At 34.4% G+C, this 22,104-nt stretch overlaps 4 protein-coding genes across 4 annotated transcripts; 3 read left to right on the forward strand and 1 right to left on the reverse strand.

The window, feature by feature from the left end:
• The first annotated feature begins 1,037 nt into the window (after window positions 1-1,037).
• Window positions 1,038-6,732, forward strand: LOC133692849 (uncharacterized). Its single transcript, XM_062114008.1, has 6 exons — window positions 1,038-1,769; window positions 1,871-1,994; window positions 2,139-2,286; window positions 3,881-3,917; window positions 4,042-4,303; window positions 6,217-6,732. Exons 1-6 carry the CDS (start codon window positions 1,587-1,589, stop codon window positions 6,288-6,290), a joined length of 828 nt encoding a protein of 275 aa, XP_061969992.1. The 5' UTR covers window positions 1,038-1,586; the 3' UTR covers window positions 6,291-6,732.
• Window positions 6,733-9,095: 2,363 nt separating this feature from the next.
• LOC133691134 (protein TRANSPARENT TESTA 1-like) lies at window positions 9,096-10,094 on the forward strand. Its single transcript, XM_062111480.1, has 2 exons — window positions 9,096-9,507; window positions 9,670-10,094. The coding sequence occupies exons 1-2, from the start codon at window positions 9,109-9,111 to the stop codon at window positions 10,090-10,092; spliced, it is 822 nt and encodes a 273-aa protein (XP_061967464.1). The 5' UTR covers window positions 9,096-9,108; the 3' UTR covers window positions 10,093-10,094.
• Window positions 10,095-15,586: 5,492 nt separating this feature from the next.
• LOC133691265 (7-deoxyloganetin glucosyltransferase-like) lies at window positions 15,587-17,661 on the forward strand. Its single transcript, XM_062111695.1, has 2 exons — window positions 15,587-16,129; window positions 16,452-17,661. Exons 1-2 carry the CDS (start codon window positions 15,709-15,711, stop codon window positions 17,447-17,449), a joined length of 1,419 nt encoding a protein of 472 aa, XP_061967679.1. The 5' UTR covers window positions 15,587-15,708; the 3' UTR covers window positions 17,450-17,661.
• Window positions 17,662-19,989: 2,328 nt separating this feature from the next.
• LOC133690539 (7-deoxyloganetin glucosyltransferase-like) lies at window positions 19,990-21,827 on the reverse strand. The gene is made up of 2 exons (XM_062110765.1): window positions 21,242-21,827; window positions 19,990-21,070 (listed from the first exon to the last, which is right to left on the reverse strand). Exons 1-2 carry the CDS (start codon window positions 21,756-21,758, stop codon window positions 20,136-20,138), a joined length of 1,452 nt encoding a protein of 483 aa, XP_061966749.1. The 5' UTR covers window positions 21,759-21,827; the 3' UTR covers window positions 19,990-20,135.
• Between the last annotated feature and the right edge of the window lie 277 nt (window positions 21,828-22,104).

The raw sequence follows: 22,104 nt of genomic DNA on the forward strand, positions 1-22,104 counted from the left end.
TCAAATTCAGTACATTATTTAATTTGCCGTCAACCTATAGCCACCGAGTGAATATTGACCAGGAATGTTCTGAGAGTGATGGATATTATCTTACAGTTGTAATTTTGTTTTCTTCTTAGGCCTTTTGCCGCCCTTGACTTGATGCACATGATAGTCTTCATCATGGTTGGAATTAGTGTACATGCATGTATTATATTAATGATGGATTGGTTTTGTAATTCTAACTGTTTTATTCGTTTGGGAGTTGTCTTCTTAACATTTAGCTTGTGGTTGGAGGGGTTAGGATCATGTTGATGGAGGGGTGTTTTGCTTAGCGTGTCGAAAGATCAAGCAGATGCATATGTCAAGGATCTTAGAGCATATTGCTGTTTTGAGATAATACGGTGATGATGAGAACAATAAAATGATAATAACGAAGTTGAAATACTTTTTTCTTCTTCTTTCCTTGGGGTGATGAGAACAAAATAGGTTGACTTAAAATAAAACCAAATATCGAAAGAATTGCTATGCTATGCACTGAACCACACCATGATAATGTTGCGCTTTGAGCCAGATGTGCTGTGTCCCCGATCCCATATTATTATTTTTTGGGACCAGTGTATTCGTACGGATTATTAAATAAATGAATTTGTTAATGATTTGTCAATTTCTTGGGTTAATATTCATGTATTAAACCTTAAAACTAACACTTCATTCATGTAATAATGATATCTGTGCGTGTGTGTGTGTGTGTGTAGAGAGAGAGAGAGAGAGATTTGCAATGCTAAGCCATGCCTCTTGTGTTTATCTAAAATAGTGTCCAGCAATCACATTGATGTGGAATGAATAATTTCTGCGGTGGATGGGAGGTCCATTTTGATTGCCACTGCAGCAAGAGACCCCGCCATGGGTACAACTAATATCCAACCAGACTATCTTACTATTAACAATAAACAAACAAAGGATCACACTTATGACATTAAGACTAGGAAGATTGAAACCAGGCAAAACTCATAAGAAAACATAAGAGAAAGAACACAAAAAAGAGAGATGGAAAATTAAGTATCATTTCTTGTAATGTTGGGAGAGTATATTAATTAATCGTATGACAGAGAGGACAGATTCAAGTGCCTATGGTCACGCAGCTGTCACTAGATATTACAAATCCACCCCTCGATCCCCTAGCTAGCCATCTTCTTTCCTGGACAGCAAATAAGAGTTTGCAGCTGTCGGGTCTCTCTCTCTCTCTCTCTCTCTCTCTCTCGGCCACTCCTTCGTGTTAATTGAACAACCAAACCCCAACCTAACCTATTTGTTATCAAAACAACCCTCAAGTAATATTAACAACAGCATCATAGACTAGCATGCTAACTAATTAAGCTCCATCCAGCCATCACTTTCTTTGTCTCAAAATTCTTGCGATGATTCTTAATTTGTGGTGAAGAAACAGAATGAAGGAAATAGGGGGGCGTTTACGTATAGAGCAGAAAGCAGAGACAACTAGCTAGGGGATGGAGAGGAGGAGCTGTCACAGTTATCTGAGTGATATATCAAGAGTTCATGCATGAAGAAGGATAATCACTTGTCATTTTGATGATTTGCATGCCATGGCTTATCCACATCATCGATCTCAGTTTGGAGATACAACGTTTACAAAAGTTTTTGTTGGGGGACTAGCTTGGGAGACCCCAACTGAGGAAATGCGTAAATACTTTGAGCAGTTTGGGGAGATTCTTGAAGCTGTTATCATTACAGACAAAAACACTGGAAAATCTAAAGGATACGGATTTGTAAGTTGATAAGATCTCTATTAAATTGCACAGACCATGTTCAGATGACTCAAATTCGTTAGGCCTTTTTTGATCACCAATATATATTTATATATTTACAGGTGACTTTTCGTGATCCGGAATCTGCAAGAAGGGCTTGTGCTGAACCAAACCCTGTGATCGATGGCAGAAGAGCGAATTGTAACATTGCTTCACTTGGACGGCCGAGACCTTCACCGCCTCGAGGTTCATTATTGTTTTTGATTTATTAGAATTATATTATTAATCAGCCATCATATAATGCATCAACTGTATTTTGTTTCTGAAACTATTCACCACTAATAATTAATAGTTAATTATTTTTTAAAATTTTGTTTGTTGTGAATTCAGGAAGACCGCAAGGTAGCAATCCCTTCCAGCGAAGTGCACCACCTGGTGCGCCATCATACGGCGGAGTTGCAGCACCATTTCCTCCTCTAGCTCCTCCTCCTCCTCCTCCACCACCACCACCACCACCTGTCCTCTATACACATTACGGGTTAGTTCTTATTGCTTTCTAATTTCTAAAGCCATTAGTTGTAGGAAATGGTCCACCACACTCTCTTTTCGATCCCTCTGTTTCGTTTTTTCCTCTCGGTATAGTTGTTATCAGCCTGTGAACAATTAAAACGTTATAGTTATTGACTTTTTTTTTTAATATGAAATTATAGCTAGTAATTGACCTGGCAATACGACATCACAGAAAATATATAGACAAACCAATAAAGACTTTGGTATGAAGGGGGTTACAATTATTGCTCCCTCCGAAGTTCATAAGCTTCCAGGTTACCTCAGGACAGCTACGTCCTATGCAACAATTAATGCGACCCACCTGGCCTTGATGCATGGGACTTATTTACATGGCCTGATTTAATCAAGAAAAGATATTATGAACAGAGGGTTAATTAGTGCTAGAGAAATTGAAGAGAATAGAATCTAATAATTTGGCCTTCAAAATAATATTCCCAGCGTTATCGTTATACAATTTTAAAAAATAATTCGCCCCCCCCCCCCCCCCCCCCCCACAAAAGCTGCACTCGGAGATATTAATATTGGTGTTGGCTCGTAAATGCGGGCACACCACACACACTTAGAGGCGTATCAATCTTTATTAAATAATCTCAACATAATATATTACACTTAGAGTGGTATATTTAATTAGACGAGTATCTTAAAAAATAAAAAAAATCAAATAATTGAACCTGTTATATCCTAGTAGATTGTGATAAATGGTCCATTCTCAAATTTATAAATTTCTATAATATATTTTTATTTATTGTAAGTGGGATTGGTAAGTTTAACATATCCCAGATATTTTAAATACATATTAATTTGTTGGCGGTATTTAACTTTGTAAAGTTATTGCATCGATAATGATCTCATCCTATGAAAAATAGATCAATGATCTCCTTAATTTTATTGAAAAGAAAATTTACAGTCACCATCGATAAAGGCTATTTGTTGCTGGGATTTCCCTATGATCTAATTAATTGATAACGGGATAATAGAGGGAGATGCTGTCTCTTATTTTGATTACGTTATCTATTTATCTGGAGAGGGAAATTGCGAAGCTTCCAAGGAAAATGACAGGGACATGGGTTAATGGAACTCTCTATTAATGATGAAAAGCTAGCTATCTACGTACTATTTCCATGTAGCCATCGGAAGATCCACATATCCGTGGAAATTAAATTTGATTAAAAATAAAATCACCAATTAATACGAAGAAGACATCATTTTGATATTTCCCTGCCACACGGCTGCGGTGGATGTTACCATGCATGCCCAGACGGTAGGGAGATTCGATCAATATTTATTCATCTATTAGAAATAATTTTCTTATATGTGTGTGTGTGTGTGTGTGAATTTATCATATTGGAGACATGATGAAATTGATTTTAGTGCCCACCATAAGCAGACATTGTTATTGGTAGCAGTTGCTATCACAGTGGGTCTCAACCGCAGCACAACAATTAAATTCCCGAAGCTACCTGTTTCCTCAGCTAGAGAAGCAACTTACAGAACCTAATTAGATTACATGTAGCTTTTTTCTCGTTCATACGTACTAAGATTCATTGATTCAACTCCTGCAGGTATCCAACCTACACTCCTGACTATGGGTACCACCAGGTCAACACCCCTAATTCTCTGCTTGTTTATTGATTTTTCATGTGCTCAAGGAAAAAAATCAGAAAATTACAGACAATAGTTCGGTAAAATTAATATATACTACCGTGGATGGACATGGATGCAGGCAATGTATAACACACAAATTCAACAGCCAGCTCAATACTATCATCAAATGTACGGGACATCATCATCCACCATTGGCGCACCATACTATTATGGCTACTCTTTGCAAGCTCCAAGGACAGCACTCTCTGGACCTCAGGCTCAACGAATACCTGGACCATCTTATTTATACTTCCCAACGTCTATGGAGGGGTCCTTCTCTTCGTTTCCTTCTCCAACTATTCAACCCGCAAGGCATCCCTTTCCCTCTTCTAGTACAGCTGGTACGTGCTTGCTTTTTATCCTTCTCTCCAATGATCTTCAGCTCCCCATACATAAAAAACATACACATTTGGAGATACATAATATATATTTATGCTTAATCAAAAGAAGGAAAAAACATACATAATATATACAATGATGATCGAAAGTGTTAAACCCGGCCCAGTCGTTACTTGATGGATCTGAAGACTTCAATATAGATCATTAGGTTTGACTTGGGCATTCGTTCTTCTTTCTATATCTCTCCACATATATATATCATGCATGAGTAGATAATGTTAAAAATTAGGGCTTGTGTAGCTAGCTGGCCTGATACCGGGGGGCCGCATGGGCAACCTCAACCATGTGGATGAGCTGTCTGGTTATCTGATTGACCCATGTACTGGGTCAATGTAAAGTAAGGACAGAGGAGCATAAGGTGTAAACAAATAGTGACTGCATGTGGTTTCAGTATCAACTATCAAGATGGTAGTTGATTCTGAGATGCAGTCAAATGATCGTGTATGTAAAGAGGCCCACAACGCATGTTATATACTGCCATGCGTTGCTTTTAGGTATTTAAAAGCTACCACACGAACTTTTATTTAACCAATAAATGACTACAGTAGCCGAATCAGTAAATATATAATGGGATTTTCTTTCTCAAGAAAGAAAGAATCGTGGGATTTCACGAGGAAAAGCTAATGTATATCACGAAGTTCATAATGAAGATGCATTAGAAAATATTTGAAATGTGGCTTCTGGCAGTAGCTAGTGTTGCAAGCTTATTCTACTTGACAGAAAAATTTGAACTGTTGGGAGACCATGATGGGTCTTTTGCTTGGTTATCATATGTTCTTAGGTCTCTGGGCATCTACTGATCTGGTTTTATTCCATGAAGCAGATCTCATGGGTCCCTGATGAATTATCTAGCTTCGTTGTTCTTTGTTAATTTTCTTCCTTTTTAGTTCCGTTTCCGTTTGAGCAGTCTCTGTTCATCTTCCCTGCGGGTTATGATCCCCTTGCTGTGTGCTTGTTTACTTATCAAAAATAAATAAATAAATGACCTTTAATCGATTCAGAATATACATAGGATTTTACATGGATCTATAATCTCCACCTTTAACAATCACGACATAGATTGAGAATTTACTTTACGTCGAGCTCCTCATCATCTAACACCTGAACTACCAACGTGCTATAAATCTACTTGATGGCCTGGCTAGTTGGATCGACCCAATAACCCACTAACTTAGAGCCTTGTTTGGTTGTATTTTTCGCAAATCATATATGATAGATATTGACCTAGTAAAACATGATTGATCTAGCATATCAATTTTAAGGAATCTTTTTGGTCCAAAACAATATTGTGTTAACTAAAAAAAATGATTTTTTTTATAGATTAATCTGAATTCACCCATTGACCCATGAATTTATAGCCTTTTCTTTCCGTTTTGTTATTTTTATAAAATTCTTGAGGGTCGTATTTTTAAATTTTAACAACAATAATTCGTTCTACTGAACTGGTGTGGTTAGTTAATTTGTGCTTATATATGTATATAATATCAATCCAATAATTAATTTTTACTTGAATTTAATCCACTGAACTAAACTAATCGGTTGAAGTGGTGGCCCGGGCTGCATCCTTCATCTAACTACATGGAATAATAAATTAAGATTGGATATCTTGTTGCAATATTAAAATTAAAGATGGCAAGTAAGATCAGTTTTCCTTCCAGTTAATTTTTTTTTTTTTTTTTTTTGATGATGGTTAATATCATTGGTTGTAGCTATTGCATCTGCAATTTGATAAATGTAAGCATCACGGGTACTGATGCTTCTGCCTGCCGCTAAGAAAACTGCGATGCCCACACACACAATATTTATGTATTAGATATACTGATTGCAAGCTTTGTTTGTCTATGTTTGGCCTCAGACTCACCGACTCCACAGCATACCACCACGGAGACAGAAGCGGGTGCTGTTACTTCAGAAAGTCCAGATACCTAAGAGAAGTTCTCTAACACATACACGATTCTTGATAACTTCATGCTCTCCATCTCTCAATCTACCTCTCCCCTGTTCGCAGTCCAAATTAATTTATGCTGTAGCACCGGTGAATACAGCTGCTTCAAAGAGACGATTCGTGTTCACCACAATCACGGAAGGAAAAGATGGACTAATCGACCACCTTATGCGGATCCTTTTTACTTTATTCTTTTTCTTAAAACAAAAAAAAAAGTTCTTCTATAATTCTTTCCCGTTCCATGTTAATTTGAGTTAATCATTCTCAAAGCACAAAAGTTGAACATATTTGACAGAATGTGTATGAGAAATACAAGGAAGTGCGAGCAGTCCCTCAATAAGAATTTCTGTCCAAGTGACCCCAGTCCAAGTACTGCGTCCAAGTACACTGAGATTAAATTTATTATAGCCCGAATCATTAGCTGAATCTAAGTGCTTGTTAATTATTGTAATACGAAATATTTTTTTAATTTTTAATATCAGTATATTAAAATTATTAAAAAAATTATTAATCTAATATCTTTTTTTAAAATGTACATTTTAAAAAATAAAAAATAAGGTTTAATACAAAAATATGTAAGTTTTATCTGTACATTTATAGTTTGTACTGTCAATGAGCCGACTCATCATTAGCGATTTATATTTATCCTGGTACAACTTATCATGAGCCAATTAATATTCACAAAAAAAAAAAAAACAATGGTGTTTTACTGTAGAACCCTCAATGTAGAAATAATATCGTGGTACAACTTATCACGAGCCAATTAATATTAACTTTTGTGTTTTATTGTAGAGACAATTTATTTAATTCGAATTAAAATTTATATTGACAACAACATATTATAATCTAATAGATCACATGTATTAAAAATTATTAATAAAAAATTAAACTGAAATAATTTAATTAAATATCACTTAATTAAAATATATTTTAGAAATTAAAAACTAGAATGTAATTAATACATGAATTATATTTTTAGACCTACAAAAATCAAATAAGGACTTAATTGAACTAATTTTTAAAATTATCATGAATTAATATCTGAATATTATTCAGGGGATAAATTGATATTTTATCAATTTATAAAATTTTTCAGATTTTTCTATAAATAGTAAGTTATGCCTTTTATTTTAGATAGAGTCGTCTGCTAGACAGATAAATTATGTAAGTCACAAAATATATAGAGAGCTAACACTTAGACATAATAATTTCTTTCTTCTAAATAAGTATTTAAAAAATGTTTTATTAGTGATTTGTGTGGATTTATGTTGAAGGTCAGATAACTAGATGATTATGTAAATCTTTAATAATATTAAAAGATTTTGAATTCATGATTATTAGAAAGTGTATATGAAAAGGTTATGCTATAATGCGAAATTGAAGGATGTATATTAACACTGTTCCATTCGTGTCTTTTTGGCATACATCAGTGATTTTGAAAGTATTTTTCCTCAAAATTTCAGCATTATTTCATGTTAATTAAGCACAATCACCTCTTTTGTTTTTTTGAAACTTAAAACAAAGCAAAGAGCAGTAGACATGCATCCAAAACAATCTTCAAGTTATGATGATATAATTATCGTTTCAAACATACATGATTTAGCTATCAAACTTATACATTTCAAAATATTATTATTTAACCTGCAGTGCACTACGTACAGGCAAACAACTAGTTAATATTTATCTAAAATATTTGACTCTGATTCATATGTTTATATCTTGAGCTAGCAGTTAGCTGGTCTCATAAAATACCTTTTCCATGTACTAAGGAGATCGATTCAGGTTTCTTCAGCAAAACAAGAAAAGAAAAGAAAAAGGAGATTAGAGTCCTGCCATTAACCTTATTCATATGTGTTTTACAAATTAAATGGTAATCACAATACCCTTATTCCGGTTTTTTCACACTCACCGGTCGAGATTTCTCTTCTCCATCTTGCAAAATTCTTAGATTGAGCTCAGAACTTAAAATCTCAAAAAAAAAAAAATCATTTGTTCCCGAAGTATCACTTGATTCCCAACTAAATCTCTAAGTAAAAACAATTCCCAAATAGATCCTCCAACATTATCCGGTTAATTCATCATTTGAATTTATGACAAAAATGTTGTTGTTATAATACAAATGAGTTATCATTTTTAATGAATTTAACGGAAAGCATTTTAACAATAGAGTTGGCTGAGTAATGATAACTCATTTGAATTATGACATCGCCGCTGAGACAAGCTATTATTCATATATTTCTCCTTTGACGTAGGAGAAAAATCGTTTACATGCTCGTGGGAATTATCATGCTTTCGCAGCTTCGCTGATAGTACCGCCAAAATCGTGAAAGAGAACAAAACTTGTATCGAATGAGTATACGATAGGTCCACATGCACCTCCTAAATTAGAAAATAATGATCACCACCCTGCAATATTGCAAACTCTCTCTAGATTTCTCTCCTCTTTCTCTCTAAGTAATGTCAAAGCCACCGTTAAGAGTTAACCGGATTCTGAAACGCATTGCCTTAGAGTTTTAACCTCCTGTAGTGTACTCTTTCCAAATTAAGCTGGCATGGGCCACAGAAATTAAGGTATTTCCTTTCCATTCCAAATGTAGATAAACAGAACAATCAGGATAGATTTATGAGCTCGTTGGCAAACGTTGTTTTCATTCAACCACATTATTCTCCAGCCACCCCGCCTCTATTCTCATGCTCATGATCACCAGTCAAGCTTATTTGCATTGACCTCATTATAAGAACCTAAGTTAATCAAGTAGACATTGTGTACCCTTTCATGTTAATTAGCATTGCTCTTCCAGGATGGAGCCTTCAGATGTTTCAATCAATTCTTGTCTCATAGCTTCTTCATCTACTAACCACAATGATATCGAGCCACTCGATCTCTTTCCAGGCACTAGTCATAGTTCTCGCGGCCCTATCCCATCTCTGAGCTCCCTAATCAATTCTCCAGAGGCACCATTCAGTGAAAATCCCAAAGCAATTGGCGATGAAGACATGGATGCAGATGTTACGATGGCCTTACGGATTGGCCTTCCTGATTATTCCGGCTATAGCTCCATTAATCAAAATGTCAAGGGAAATGTCAATGTAACTGCTAAACAATATTGGATACCAACTCCTGAGCAAATACTCATCGGCTTTACTCATTTTTCTTGCCATGTCTGCTTCAAGACCTTCAACCGCTACAACAATCTTCAGGTTCAAGTCACATGCATGCTAATTAATTAAATCTTGTATATCCAGTACATGTTTCGATGATTTTTTTTTAATTTTAAGAAGAAGTATTGCAACATTCTTGTTTCTTAATTTAACATTTCATTTTGCTCGTATTCTTGCCGCATCGCACGGTTTCTGTGCCAGATGCACTTGTGGGGTCATGGATCACAGTATCGTAGAGGACCTGAATCGCTGAAGAGAACACAACCACGGGCCATGTTAGGCATTCCATGCTACTGTTGCGCCGAAGGGTGCAAGAACAATATCGAACACCCAAGAGCAAAGCCCCTGAAAGATTTTCGAACATTGCAAACACATTATAAGAGGAAGCATGGACTTAAACCGTTCATGTGTCGCAAGTGTGGAAAATTCTTGGCTGTGAAAGGCGACTGGCGAACCCACGAGAAAAATTGCGGCAAGCGTTGGCTTTGTGTTTGCGGCTCTGACTTTAAGCATAAGAGATCACTCAAAGATCATATCAAATCATTTGGCTTAGGCCACGGTCCCTTTCCTCCTTCGTTTGATGGGGTCGAGCTGCTTGATGATGCTTCATCTCTTCCTATTTAAAATATTTGTGACGAACAGCATGCTAGGTGCATATATTAAGGGTCCATCTTTACTAAAATCTAATGTACCTCAAATAGGCCAGTAAATCAATGCCCTTGTTGCCTCAATGTGGTGGGAAGGGTGATCTTTCAATTGGTTGGAAAATATCAGTGCCATAGCGCCGTACGTCTAGTATAAAAACTTAATTTACAGTAGATGTAGAAACCCTCTTGATATCTAGCCTAACCAGTAGTTGCTTTGGATAGTCGGTGATAGTTGGTTGTTTAGCTTGACCGCTCTGTTTTTGTGTGGAGAGAAAGCTAAATGCTAAGGCTGATGCTCTGTCTCTCTGTCTGTTTCATGTGGTTCTCTTGGCCTTTCCCTCTTCGTTCTGTTCCTGCTGCAAAATCTGTTTGTTTTTTGCAGATTCGTAACTCCTCCTTCCCGCCATCTCTTGGCGTTTTAATACATCTCTCTAGTTGTAAAAAAAATAAAATGGAATGACATGAGAAGCCATATCACACACGCTTAAAGACATGCTTGACAACCTAAGTTGCTAACAATCACTACTTCTTTTCAGGAATCGGGACAGGGTGATTAGTAAATATTCGAAGTTTCATTCTTTAGATTCGAATTGTTTTATAGTGTATATATATGGACATTTCTATTTCCAAGCTATAGCTTGCGTTTGAGAATTTGGCAGCGATTAACGCATCAAGGTATTAGTTATCATATGAAGTCTTCAACGTGGACTTCAAATTAACATTTTTTTCTTAAGTATCACTAAGAGTGTTAAGGACCCGAAAGTGGAATTCAAATTTATTAAAAATACTAAACATTCCAATATTTAAATTATTGATTCAACTCTCTTAAAATTCTGAATACATTAACATTTATATTTATAGGAAGATTACAACCTTTAACTATGATATAATCTAATAAAAATTCTAAATAAAAATCTTTTTTTATCAAAGATACTAGGGTTGAACATTTTCGGTTCGATCCGATTTCGAACCAAAATAAGCAACCAAATCAATTTTTTTAAAAAAATTTCGAACCAAACTGAACCAAAAACCGGTTCAAAATGATTAATTTCGGTTCAGTTCGATTTTTTCCCCTTCCAAACCGATTCAAACCGAAATTATTCCAGTTGCAAACAAATAGAAAGCAATTCTCAACTGCAACGCCTCCAACTTGTTCACAATCCCAAATCTCTACGTTGAAGAAGGCAAATAAAAATCGTTATTGTTTGGGCATTCTGATGCTCCGTGCCCCGACTGCCCACAATTAAAACAAGAGCCTTCAAATCCAAAGCTTCTGCTACGTATAATAAAGATGTCATGTTTGTTGGCTGAAACTTGTCTGAATAAATATATCCAAACCCTTAGCCACATAAGCCAACAAAAGATAAGAAACACAACAGGGGAAAAAATGAGGGAATGAAAGGGAAAAAAATCTACCACTTGGCACTTGCCCACATCATGCATGCACCCCATAAAGCTTATAACTTTAGGTTTACAGAGAGTAAACAGATGGGAGAAAAATAAAAGAGAAGAAATGGAGAGAGTAAAGGGAGGGGAGAGATATGCAGAGAGCAAAGGGAGGGGGCCGACTGAAACTGAATGTTATTTTAGGTTTAGGGTTAGAAGACATCCTATTTATACTTGTTTTTTTTTAAGTGTTGACCTGGTTAAACTGATTCGGTTCAATCAGTTTCAGATTTTGAAAATCAAAACCGAATTGAACCAAATTTTTTTTGTAATTTTTTAAAAGGTTAATTCGGTTTTTTTCGATTCGGTTTTTTTTTATTTTTTTTTCTAGTTTTCTTGGTTTAAGCGGGTTTATTGGTTTTTTTACTCACCCATAAAAGATACCTATTTATTGTAGGATTATAACTAATATCTAACAATTCATTTCTTAAATGGATGTTTTTAAGCACTTGGTTTAATAATAAGACTTTTTTTTAAACAAAGTTTTTCTTAGTACAAATATCAAGTAATCTTTTTACCTTCATAAAGGACTTCAATATAAGGTACTTAATGAATATATTAGTGACTAGTTCTTCACTTTTAAAATAAAGGACTCCAATGGATGTTTTTCTCTTTAATTAAGTTTTTAATTGACTTAATAAGACTCTACATGATTTGTAACAGTGCTCGAATCTACATGATTAATTGTTGACATATCATTGTGTTATGTTATTTTACTATTCAAATTTTGTATTCTTATAGGAATAATGCAATACTCAGGATTTCATTCAGCTATTAATAATTTAATAATTGTAAGAAGAATCTGGCAAATAATGTGGTGCGTTATTGTGTGTGTGTGTGTGTGTACAGAGAATCTGTCAATTCTCACGGCATCTCGTCAACGTGACCCTTCATATTTTTTTTAAAACATATTTTGTAATTTTATTAATTGCATCTCTAAAGTTAACATAGAATATCCATTCCCAAGAAAACTCATTTACCTATTCGATGCACCGGTCTTGAATTGTGTGTCATCATATTAATTGCATATTAATAACTAATTATGTCTAGATTAATCATCCATAGTAAATGTCACCTGATAGAGACTCTACCTTTTTTTTTTAATATAAATATTTATATATATCTCAATTAATTTTTGAAGTAATAAAAACTCTATTTTAATTTTGACTAATAAAAACTCTACTTTAATTAATACTAAGTTTTTTTCTCGAGAAATACATTGCAGATCCCCTTCAACACCTTTCATATTTTGAAATTATGAAAAGATTTAAGGGGCATCTAACAGTTATTTTGTTATTTGACTGTAGATTTAAGTATAAAGAACCCGTAAACTCTCATGCAAATTTTATACATCAATTTAGGATTCAAAGAACACTTTATAAGTGTGTTAAATTAATAATAATTAACTTCATCAATTATCAACTATCATCCTACTCAACAAAATCATTAATTACATTAAATTAACAAATGATTGCACTAAATACAGTCGGTTTGGATGTTGTCGTCATAAATGTGTTTCCTCTATATTATTGTTACGTGGTGCTGCTACGTTGCTGTTGTTGGCGCTGAGTTCTGTTGTTAGGTCACTTTCCTTCACCAATTAGCTATTTGATATCATTGTAGATATATGTGACGTCGATGGAGTTTGCGATCTAGCAAGTGATTTGAGTTTTAGGATTTTTGTCACTTATTTAAAAAAAAAAATTAAATTTGTAGTCAGTAATTCATTATCGAGCTTTTATATTCTTTTGATTTTTTTTAAATATTAGATGTATGATAGTTCTTTTTTAACAATATATATATATAGATTTCTTTAATCGGTAAGGCGTTGCACCAATCCTACCATGGAGCCCGCTTAAGGTTAATATGAAATGGTAGTTTTTAAAATATTTAGAACAGATTTGATAACACGTGTAAACTGGACTTTTAAAAAATTAAATTTTTTTTTTAAAATTTAATATGTTTTATACGTTTTGGATCGTTTTGATGTCAAAAATAATTTTTTAAAAATAAAAAAAATCATTGACATGCATTTCGGCACAAAAAATTATTTGAAAAACAACCACTACCATACTGTCAATCACCCTCTTAATAATAGATATATTCTTACTATCTTTTTATGTATATTTAATTAGAGAAATTTTGGATAATTTTTACTTTGTATTTGAGATTTTTAGTAATGTAAAAACAATTTTTATTTTATAAAATATATTTCTCTTATTTTTAAATTTTTTATTAAATGGAAGCATTAAATCATTATCCAAATGATCATTGTTAAAGCATGAAATCATTACTCCAGCCGGCAATGCATCAAACAGAGTGGAGCATCTCTTGTTGAAGTTTGCGAATCTTTGGAGATGATGATGGAAGGCTGGTTCGTCATTACCGCAAGTGACAAAACTTTTCTTGGTTTGTTCGGGGAGCAATCCACGGGTGTTCACACATCAAACACGTCATGAGCGCCTTACAGCTTTAAGCGATATATATCCACATTTTCCATCTTTCATAATAAAATCTTCGATTACAGTTTTTCCTTCGTTATTAAAACAAAAACCAATGACACGCTACAATTTTTTATTTTATTTCTAAAGCTGTAAACAACTATTTAATTAGGGTTTTAAATTAAAATAAATGAAAACAACTCTAATAAAAAGAAAAAAAATAAATAAATACAGAGTTATGTTTGATAATAATATATAAAATAAAATAAATATATTTTTATTTTTATCTGGTTAATTAGAGACAAGACAAAATAAATTATAGAAAAATTTGTTTTATTTTTTAATATGTGATACTATCAAACTTTAAAATGTCCGGAATAATAAATAAATACCTTTAAATCCAAGCACTAGAGCTTGTTTTTTTGTTAGGACAGGCAAGCAAGCTCATCTTTTTAGCATAGATGACTCTTTTTTAAAAAAGTTTTTTATCAATATATATATATTTTTTATCGAAGTGCACTATAAAAAATACTTTACATGATATTTAAATTATTATTCAATTATTTCCTGTTTTTAAATATTATTTTAGGTTTTTATAGGAATATTAACAATTATTTTTTCAATTATTATGTACCTTATATGCAAAAACAAGAAATAAAAACTTACTCATTTATATTCAATAAAAATAAAATTTCTTTTGTTTTAAGTTTTTAAATGATTTCTGACATGATTTTATCATATTTATTAATGTTTTATTTCAATCACACACAAAATATTAAGATTATTTTAATATTTATTTAAACTTGCTTTTAAGATCATGATAGGTTTTTATTTTTAAAATAATGCTTACAATAAAAAAAATGTTAAAATAATAAAGAGATGCATCAATAAAAAAATAAAGTTAAGATTGAAAAAATATACCTCAATGATTTCAGTTGTTGTCTTTCCTGATAATATCTTTTTATATAATTGTGTAATTAAATAAAAAATAAATTTTAAAATATAAGATTATTAAACTAAGTCAAGATCATACTTAGGTCATTAGTTGAATAATGTAATCTAGTTTGTCTTGGATCTATTTAAAAAGTCATCATTCCAATTATTTTATGAAAACAACATTGAATTGTCATTGAATAACTTTCAATTTACTTTAAAACTCGATTCAATCAAAAGATAAAGTTGGTAAGTAATTATATTGACCTGGTACGCTTTGTTGAATTTAATAGTATATATTATAGAAGCACTTGTTCAACAAACTAGTTTTCTATTAAATTATCAAAAGAAAAAAATAGAATTTAAATTTAAATTTTAAGATCTAAAGATAGAAACTTGTGAGAGACGAAGTGGGATTTAGAAACGAGAAAAAGTTATCCCACGCATAATTCATTCATTCATTATGCTTTCTCATGAGAATTAAATTATTCATCTAATGAATTGCAAAGGTCCAAACAATATAATATTTAACTACAGCCCAATAATTAGAACTTTTTCCATGGCATCTAGCTTCTTCTTTCCTTTTTTAAATCTTTGAACCGTGTGGTGGCATCTAGCCAAGGAACCTTTCCATCACTTGGAAACACAAAATACTGGACTGGAAAATTGTCAAGACGTCTACCAAACCAAAAATATGTCAAGAGCTGCCTTTCTCTATACATATAATTAACACACACTCCAAGCAAATTTGCCAAGCAGAAAGAAAGGGAAAAATGGTTTCTTTAGCCACTGAACAATTTCCTCCTCATGTGGTATGCTTACCATTCCCAGCCCAAGGCCACATAAATCCAATGCTCAAACTAGCAAAAATTCTTCACCAAAAGGACTTCCATATCACTTTTGTTAACACGGAATTCAACCATCGACGCCTCCTCAAATCTAGAGGCCTTGGCTCCCTCGATGGCCTCCCAACTTTTCGGTTTGAAACAATTCCTGATGGACTCCCACCTTCAGATGCTGACTCAACTCAGCATGTGCCATCTCTCTGCGATTCCACCAAGAAAAATTGCTTAGCTCCTTTCAGAGACCTTCTATCCAGACTCAATAACACCTCTTCTTCTAAAGTTCCTCCAGTCACCTGTATAGTCTCTGATTGCATCATGAGCTTTACACTCAAAGCTGCTCAGGAACTAGGTATTCCTAACGTTCTTTTCTGGACAGCCAGTGTTTGTGGCTTCATGTCCTATTTGCAATATCGCCCTTTAATTGGAAAGGGCTTCGTGCCTCTTAAAGGTAAAAAAATATTTTTAAAGCTTCTAGCCTGGCTAGATTTTACCACTATAAACATGTATATATGATAACTAATTTTATGTTCACCATTGTAAGTAGATCTCCTGTGTTAGTTATCATGTATACATATATATATATATATACACACACATATAAAATTACCATTGCAAGTAGATCTCCTGTGATAAAATCATGGTCCTGATATAGCCTTTTGAGTGACATGCAGATGAAAGTTACTTAACAAACGGGTATTTGGACACCGTTATTGATTGGATTCCTGGTATGGAAGGTATCTCCTTGAAATATTTGCCAAGCTTTCTCAGAACAACAGATCCTGGAGATATAATGCTCAATTTTGCAATTGGAGAAGTGGAGAGTGCTCGAAATGCTTCCGCTGTTATTTTCAACACCTTCGATGACTTGGAGTCAGAGGTCTTAAAGCCTCTTACTTCCACCCTCCCTCATCTCTACACCATTGGTCCTCTTCAGTTACTCGAAAATCAGGACCAAGAAAATGCCTTGAACTCTATAGCATCCAATTTGTGGAAAGAAGAACCTGGTTGTATTGAATGGCTCGATTTTAAAGAACCAGACTCGGTTATCTATGTCAACTTTGGTAGTGTCACAGTCATGACCCCGCAACAACTCATTGAATTTGCTTGGGGACTTGCAAACAGCAAGTGCACTTTCTTGTGGGTCATTAGGCCTGATCTCGTTGTCGGTGATTCAGCTATAGTTCCTCCAGAATTTGTGGCTGAAACAAAAGAAAGGGGTCTATTAGCTGGTTGGTGTCCACAAGAACAAGTCCTGCAGCACCCTTCCATTGGAGGATTCTTGACCCATAGTGGATGGAACTCTACACTAGACAGTTTGTGCGGTGGCGTGCCCATGATTTGTTGGCCTTTCTTTGCAGAGCAACAGACCAATTGTTGGTTCTGTTGTAACAAGTTAGGCATAGGGATGGAAATAGACAGCGATGTTAAAAGAAATGAAATTGAAAGTCTTGTTAGAGAACTGATGGAGGGAGATCAAGGACAGGTAATGAAGTATAAAGCCAAGAAGTGGAAAAGAAAGGCAGAAGAGGCCACTGCGAGTCCCACTGGGTCATCATGCTTGAATTTGGAGAAAATGATAAACAAAGTGCTTCTTGCTCCACGAGATAAAATTAATGGAGATGTGATTCTCCCAGGAATAACTGGACTCGGAACCTATGGTGAGAGCTAAGGATCAAGACATGGATCCACTTGTGCGCGCGCAATATTTCTTTTTCTTTTCTTTCCTTTATTGTTATGTTGCAAGAAGAAGATCTGTATTCAAGGCAGGCTCCTTCTAAATCAATAAAAGGGTACCATGCTTGTATTTCCGCATAAAATTGGCGTGTGGAGAAGCCTTTCTTGTGATAAAAAATGACTCTGCAAGGTAAGATTATGTTCAAATTTGTTTATACTTTTCACGTTTCTAATTTCTTATTATTGCATATAGAAGCAAAATTCGTAAACAGGTGAAAACATTTGTTACAGCAGGCTTCTGGATATAATGTTCCTTTTACTCCTTCATGTGCGCTGAAAAAAATATCATGAATCGATTCTATCTAGCTGTGAAAGAACTCGCGTATACTGCAACTGCATTGAATGATTATTGCTCCTGAAACAGACATTATTGTGCAACTACATGGGTTTTACTAATAAATAGTTTCACGATGAGCATTAGTGTTGTTCCTCCTTCCAAGATTGAAAATTCAATCTTTTCCTTTGTAAAAAAACAAAACCCTGAATCACACACATAGATTCTCTGATTTCTAGAGCACAAACCCAATAAATTCAAACTTGTGGCCTTGGAGTAGAAGAAAATGAAAATCTACTCATAAGAAAGAAACAAGAAAATTACTATCAGAAAATTAAAAATACCGATGAAATATTTCATCGACATATAGTGAAGATTTTGTCATCATTAAATGCTGATGGAATAGACGATGAAATACTAATGTCGAAAAATATCTTGTTGGTTTTCTATTTCATATTCCATTACTTCACTGTTTATTTTCTAGACAAGATTTTCTGTTGGCTATTATATTGGTAAGTTGCTACACATTTTGTAAGTTTTTCAAAAAATTCCAGAATTGACGTGAAATTTCCAATGAAAATCTTGATAGAAACACTGATGGAATTTCTTTCCATCTGCTATTTCATTGAAGATTTTAATTTTTTGTTTTGTATGTCATGATTTCCAAACTAATAATTACTTGCTCCCAATAAACCCACAGCCACAACCAAAAAAAGCATTTCCAAAAATTAAGCTATATAATCAAATCAACAATGTGAAGTATATATATATATATACACACACATAATACATCACATCAAATGTGCTAAAAAATATGAAGGTGGAAGGGAAGGAAAAAATCTTGAATTATAAGGTCCAAGAGAGTGTAGAAAAGATACACTCTTAGCTATACTTAGTTGAGTTCAGTACATCATATTTTCTAGTAAGAGTTCTATTTTTATATTCTATATCTCAATAACCATTTGTTTTGTAGCGAAAATCTCATAAAAGTTATGTAATATATAGCTTGAGCTAAATTTTAGCTTGTTTAAGATTGAAACAGTATGAGCTAAAATTTAGCTTATTTAAAATTAAAATAGTATGGCCAGCCCTTAATTCATAGGCCCGCTCTTAATTCATAAGGTGATTTTATAGGCAAACCATAAACTTGAATCGTATTAGGACTATCAAATGCAACAACTTCCAACCATACTTGAGAATCATGAGGAGGAGGATTAGTGGAAGTCTCTTTAATTGGTTGAATGGGCTTTGTTTCCCGCCCACTTCAAACTGCTGACTAATGACTCAAATCCAGCTCAACCCGTTTGAGTCTTGTTTCTAAGGTCAACGCTAGCAAAGGCGACTATGCAAATGATCGAAGCGGTTCTACAGTGTTCAGAGGACTAAATTTCAATATTGCCCATAGGCCTTTTGGGTTTCGGCCAGGTGTTTTCATCATCGATTTAAGTCAGGCCAGTTGTCGAAACTTGAAAGTGTAAACATAAACATATCTTAGCCCTACGCCCATATAAAGAACAGGGAAAAAGACCAAAGCAAAGGCCGTCATAGCCTGCTCTTCGCCTAAATATCAACATGACGATGCTAAACTTCAAAGACCATAACTATAAATTAAAATATCAAAAAAAAATGACGACAGAGTGATAGCATCTATGACTTTAACTTGACAAATCAAACTCACTTACCTCTCATGAGGGGAATTGAGAGTTGAGAGAACAAAACAAACTTGTTAAGTTAGCCATGACAATTTTGCTTTTAAAAACCAACGGCCAACTCTTCATCCTTGGGAAGGGACGACTTAAACGTGGTCGTTTTTATATGGTCGGCTTCATCATTATTGACTTGTATTTTCAATAATGAAAATGAAATAAAAACGTGTTATCAACTTTAACAAGTGCATGTACCATGTAGTTCAATTTAAATGGATGTACTATCAATGCTACTGAAGTTTTCAATATCAAGCTTCTTTAATGGTTTAAAGTATGCACCTTCCTTCCTTATTTCCCATGGTACAGCTATAAGTGAAGATTGATTATAAAGGGCAAAGAACAAAAATGTGGATGCTCTATTTTACAGCTCCAAATTCATTTCTTATAAGACGAATCCGAATTCAAGATGTGCAAATCAATTTCAAACAACGAAAAAAAATCCACTAATTAATTAATTAAAGAAAGAAAGTCAAATAAATTACTAAAAGTCTAATATAAAGAAAACAAACGTTCCTTGAGTTGCGTAAAGGTATTACAATAATTATAAGGAGACTTTGAAAGAAATTTTCTATTTCAAAGAGAAGAATTTATTCTAAATAGATAAAAAAATTTCTGCTCCTATTAAAACCTTAATCAATTAACTAATCTCTTGGAGACAGTAGCACCTTGTTAATCATGTCGTCCAAATTCATGCAAGATGAACCGGTGGAAGTAATTGCCTCTTCTGCCATCTTCTTCCACTCCCTGGTTTTCTTTTTCATTTCACTGCCTTTTTCTCCTCCCATCAACTCTCTAACAAGGCTCTCAACTTCACCTCTCTTAACATCACTGTTTATTTCCATGCCTATGCCCCATTCGGTGCAACAATACCGACAATTGGTTTGCTGTTCAGCAAAGAAAGGCCAACAAATCATAGGCACTCCTCCACAAATACTTTCAATTGTGGAGTTCCATCCGTTATGTGTTAAGAAACCTCCAATGGATGGGTGGCTTAGTACTTGTTCCTGGGAGCACCAACTTGCGAAAAGACCTCTCTCTTTAGTGGCCGAAACAAACTCTGGTGGTAACATCGCGGAGTCACCCGCAACAAGGTCAGGCCTAATGACCCACAAAAATGTCTGGTCACTATTTGCAAGTCCCCAAGCAAACTCTGTTAATTGGTCACTTGTCATGACAGTTATGCTTCCAAAATTTACGTAAACAACTGAATTGGGTTCTTTTGAGTCAAGCCACTCAAGACACCCGGATTCTTCTATCCATAGGTTTGATCCGATCAGCTTTAAATCACTATCTGTGACCTGATTCAGGAGCAGGTGAAGGGGACCAATGGAGTATACAGGAGGTAACATTGAAGCAAGAGAAACCAAGCCTTCATGCTCCAAGGCATCATACGTATTCAAAACAATAGCAGAGGCCTTTTTAGCTCTTTCACTCTCCGCCTTTATAAATTTCAGCATGAAATCTTCAGGATCGGTGGTTCTAACGAAACTTGGGATATCCCTCAGACGGATGCCTTTCATGCCTGGTATCCAGTCAATCACGGAATCCAGGTAACCGTTAGATAAGTAACTTTCATCTGCAAATCAAAAGGAAACAAAAAATTATTACCAAGACGGACTTAATTAATTATTGCTAATAAACTGTAATATTAAAAAAATCGGCATATGCTAATTGTTTAGTCACTAAAAAGTAAAAGAAATAGGTGAATTAAACTGCGTATATAGTTCATTTGACATTAAAAACAAACCTTTGAGTGGTGTAAGACCCTTCTCGATTAGCTGGCGAAAGTGAGCATAAGCCAGAAATCCGCATGCACTTGTTGTCCAAAACAGAACTTCAGGTATACCCAACTCTTGTGCTGCCTCAAGCGTGAAGCTCATGACTCCATCAGAAACAATGCAAGTTACAGGAGGAACATTGGATGAAGACGTGTCGTTAAGATTGGTAATGAGGTCTTTGAAAGGAACTATGCATGTTTTGCTGGTGGATTCACATAGTGATGGTATGTCTTGTGTGACATCGTTACTTGTTGGAGGGAGTCCATCGGGGATAGCTTTGAATTGAAATGATGGGAGGCCGTCAAGAGAGTTGAGGCCTCGAGATCTTAGGATGCGTTTGTGGTTGTACTCTGTGTTGACAAAAGTGATATGGAAGCCTTTGTGATGGAGGAGTTTGGCTAGTTTTAACATGGGGTTGATGTGACCTTGAGCTGGATAGGGAATGCATACTGCATGGGGTTTTTCAAGGAATGCCATGGAGCCCATTCTCTCTTTTTAGAATTCACAAAAACAACGACAGGCTCTTGCTCTCTAAGTTGAACCCTCTCACAGCCCAGAAAATAGATTGGGATGAATTTGGCAAGAGAAGTGAGCGGAGTTTTAAAGAGGAAAAACGAAGGTCAAATGATGCTTCCTGCAAACAATTATATAATTATTTAAGCTGATTTTTCCAGCTGTAATTCAATGTAAGCTTTTGGGTTGTCTTTGGATAGACTGTTAAGAAATTTAAAATAAAATATTAAAGAAGTAAGATTTAAATAATATCAACAGATAGAATGTTAAAAACATTTCGTAACAGTTGGAATGGATATTAATATAAATCAAATCAAGT

This window comes from Populus nigra, chromosome 4 (assembly GCF_951802175.1).
Source record: "Populus nigra chromosome 4, ddPopNigr1.1, whole genome shotgun sequence".
NCBI classification, from domain to species: Eukaryota; Viridiplantae; Streptophyta; class Magnoliopsida; order Malpighiales; family Salicaceae; genus Populus; species Populus nigra.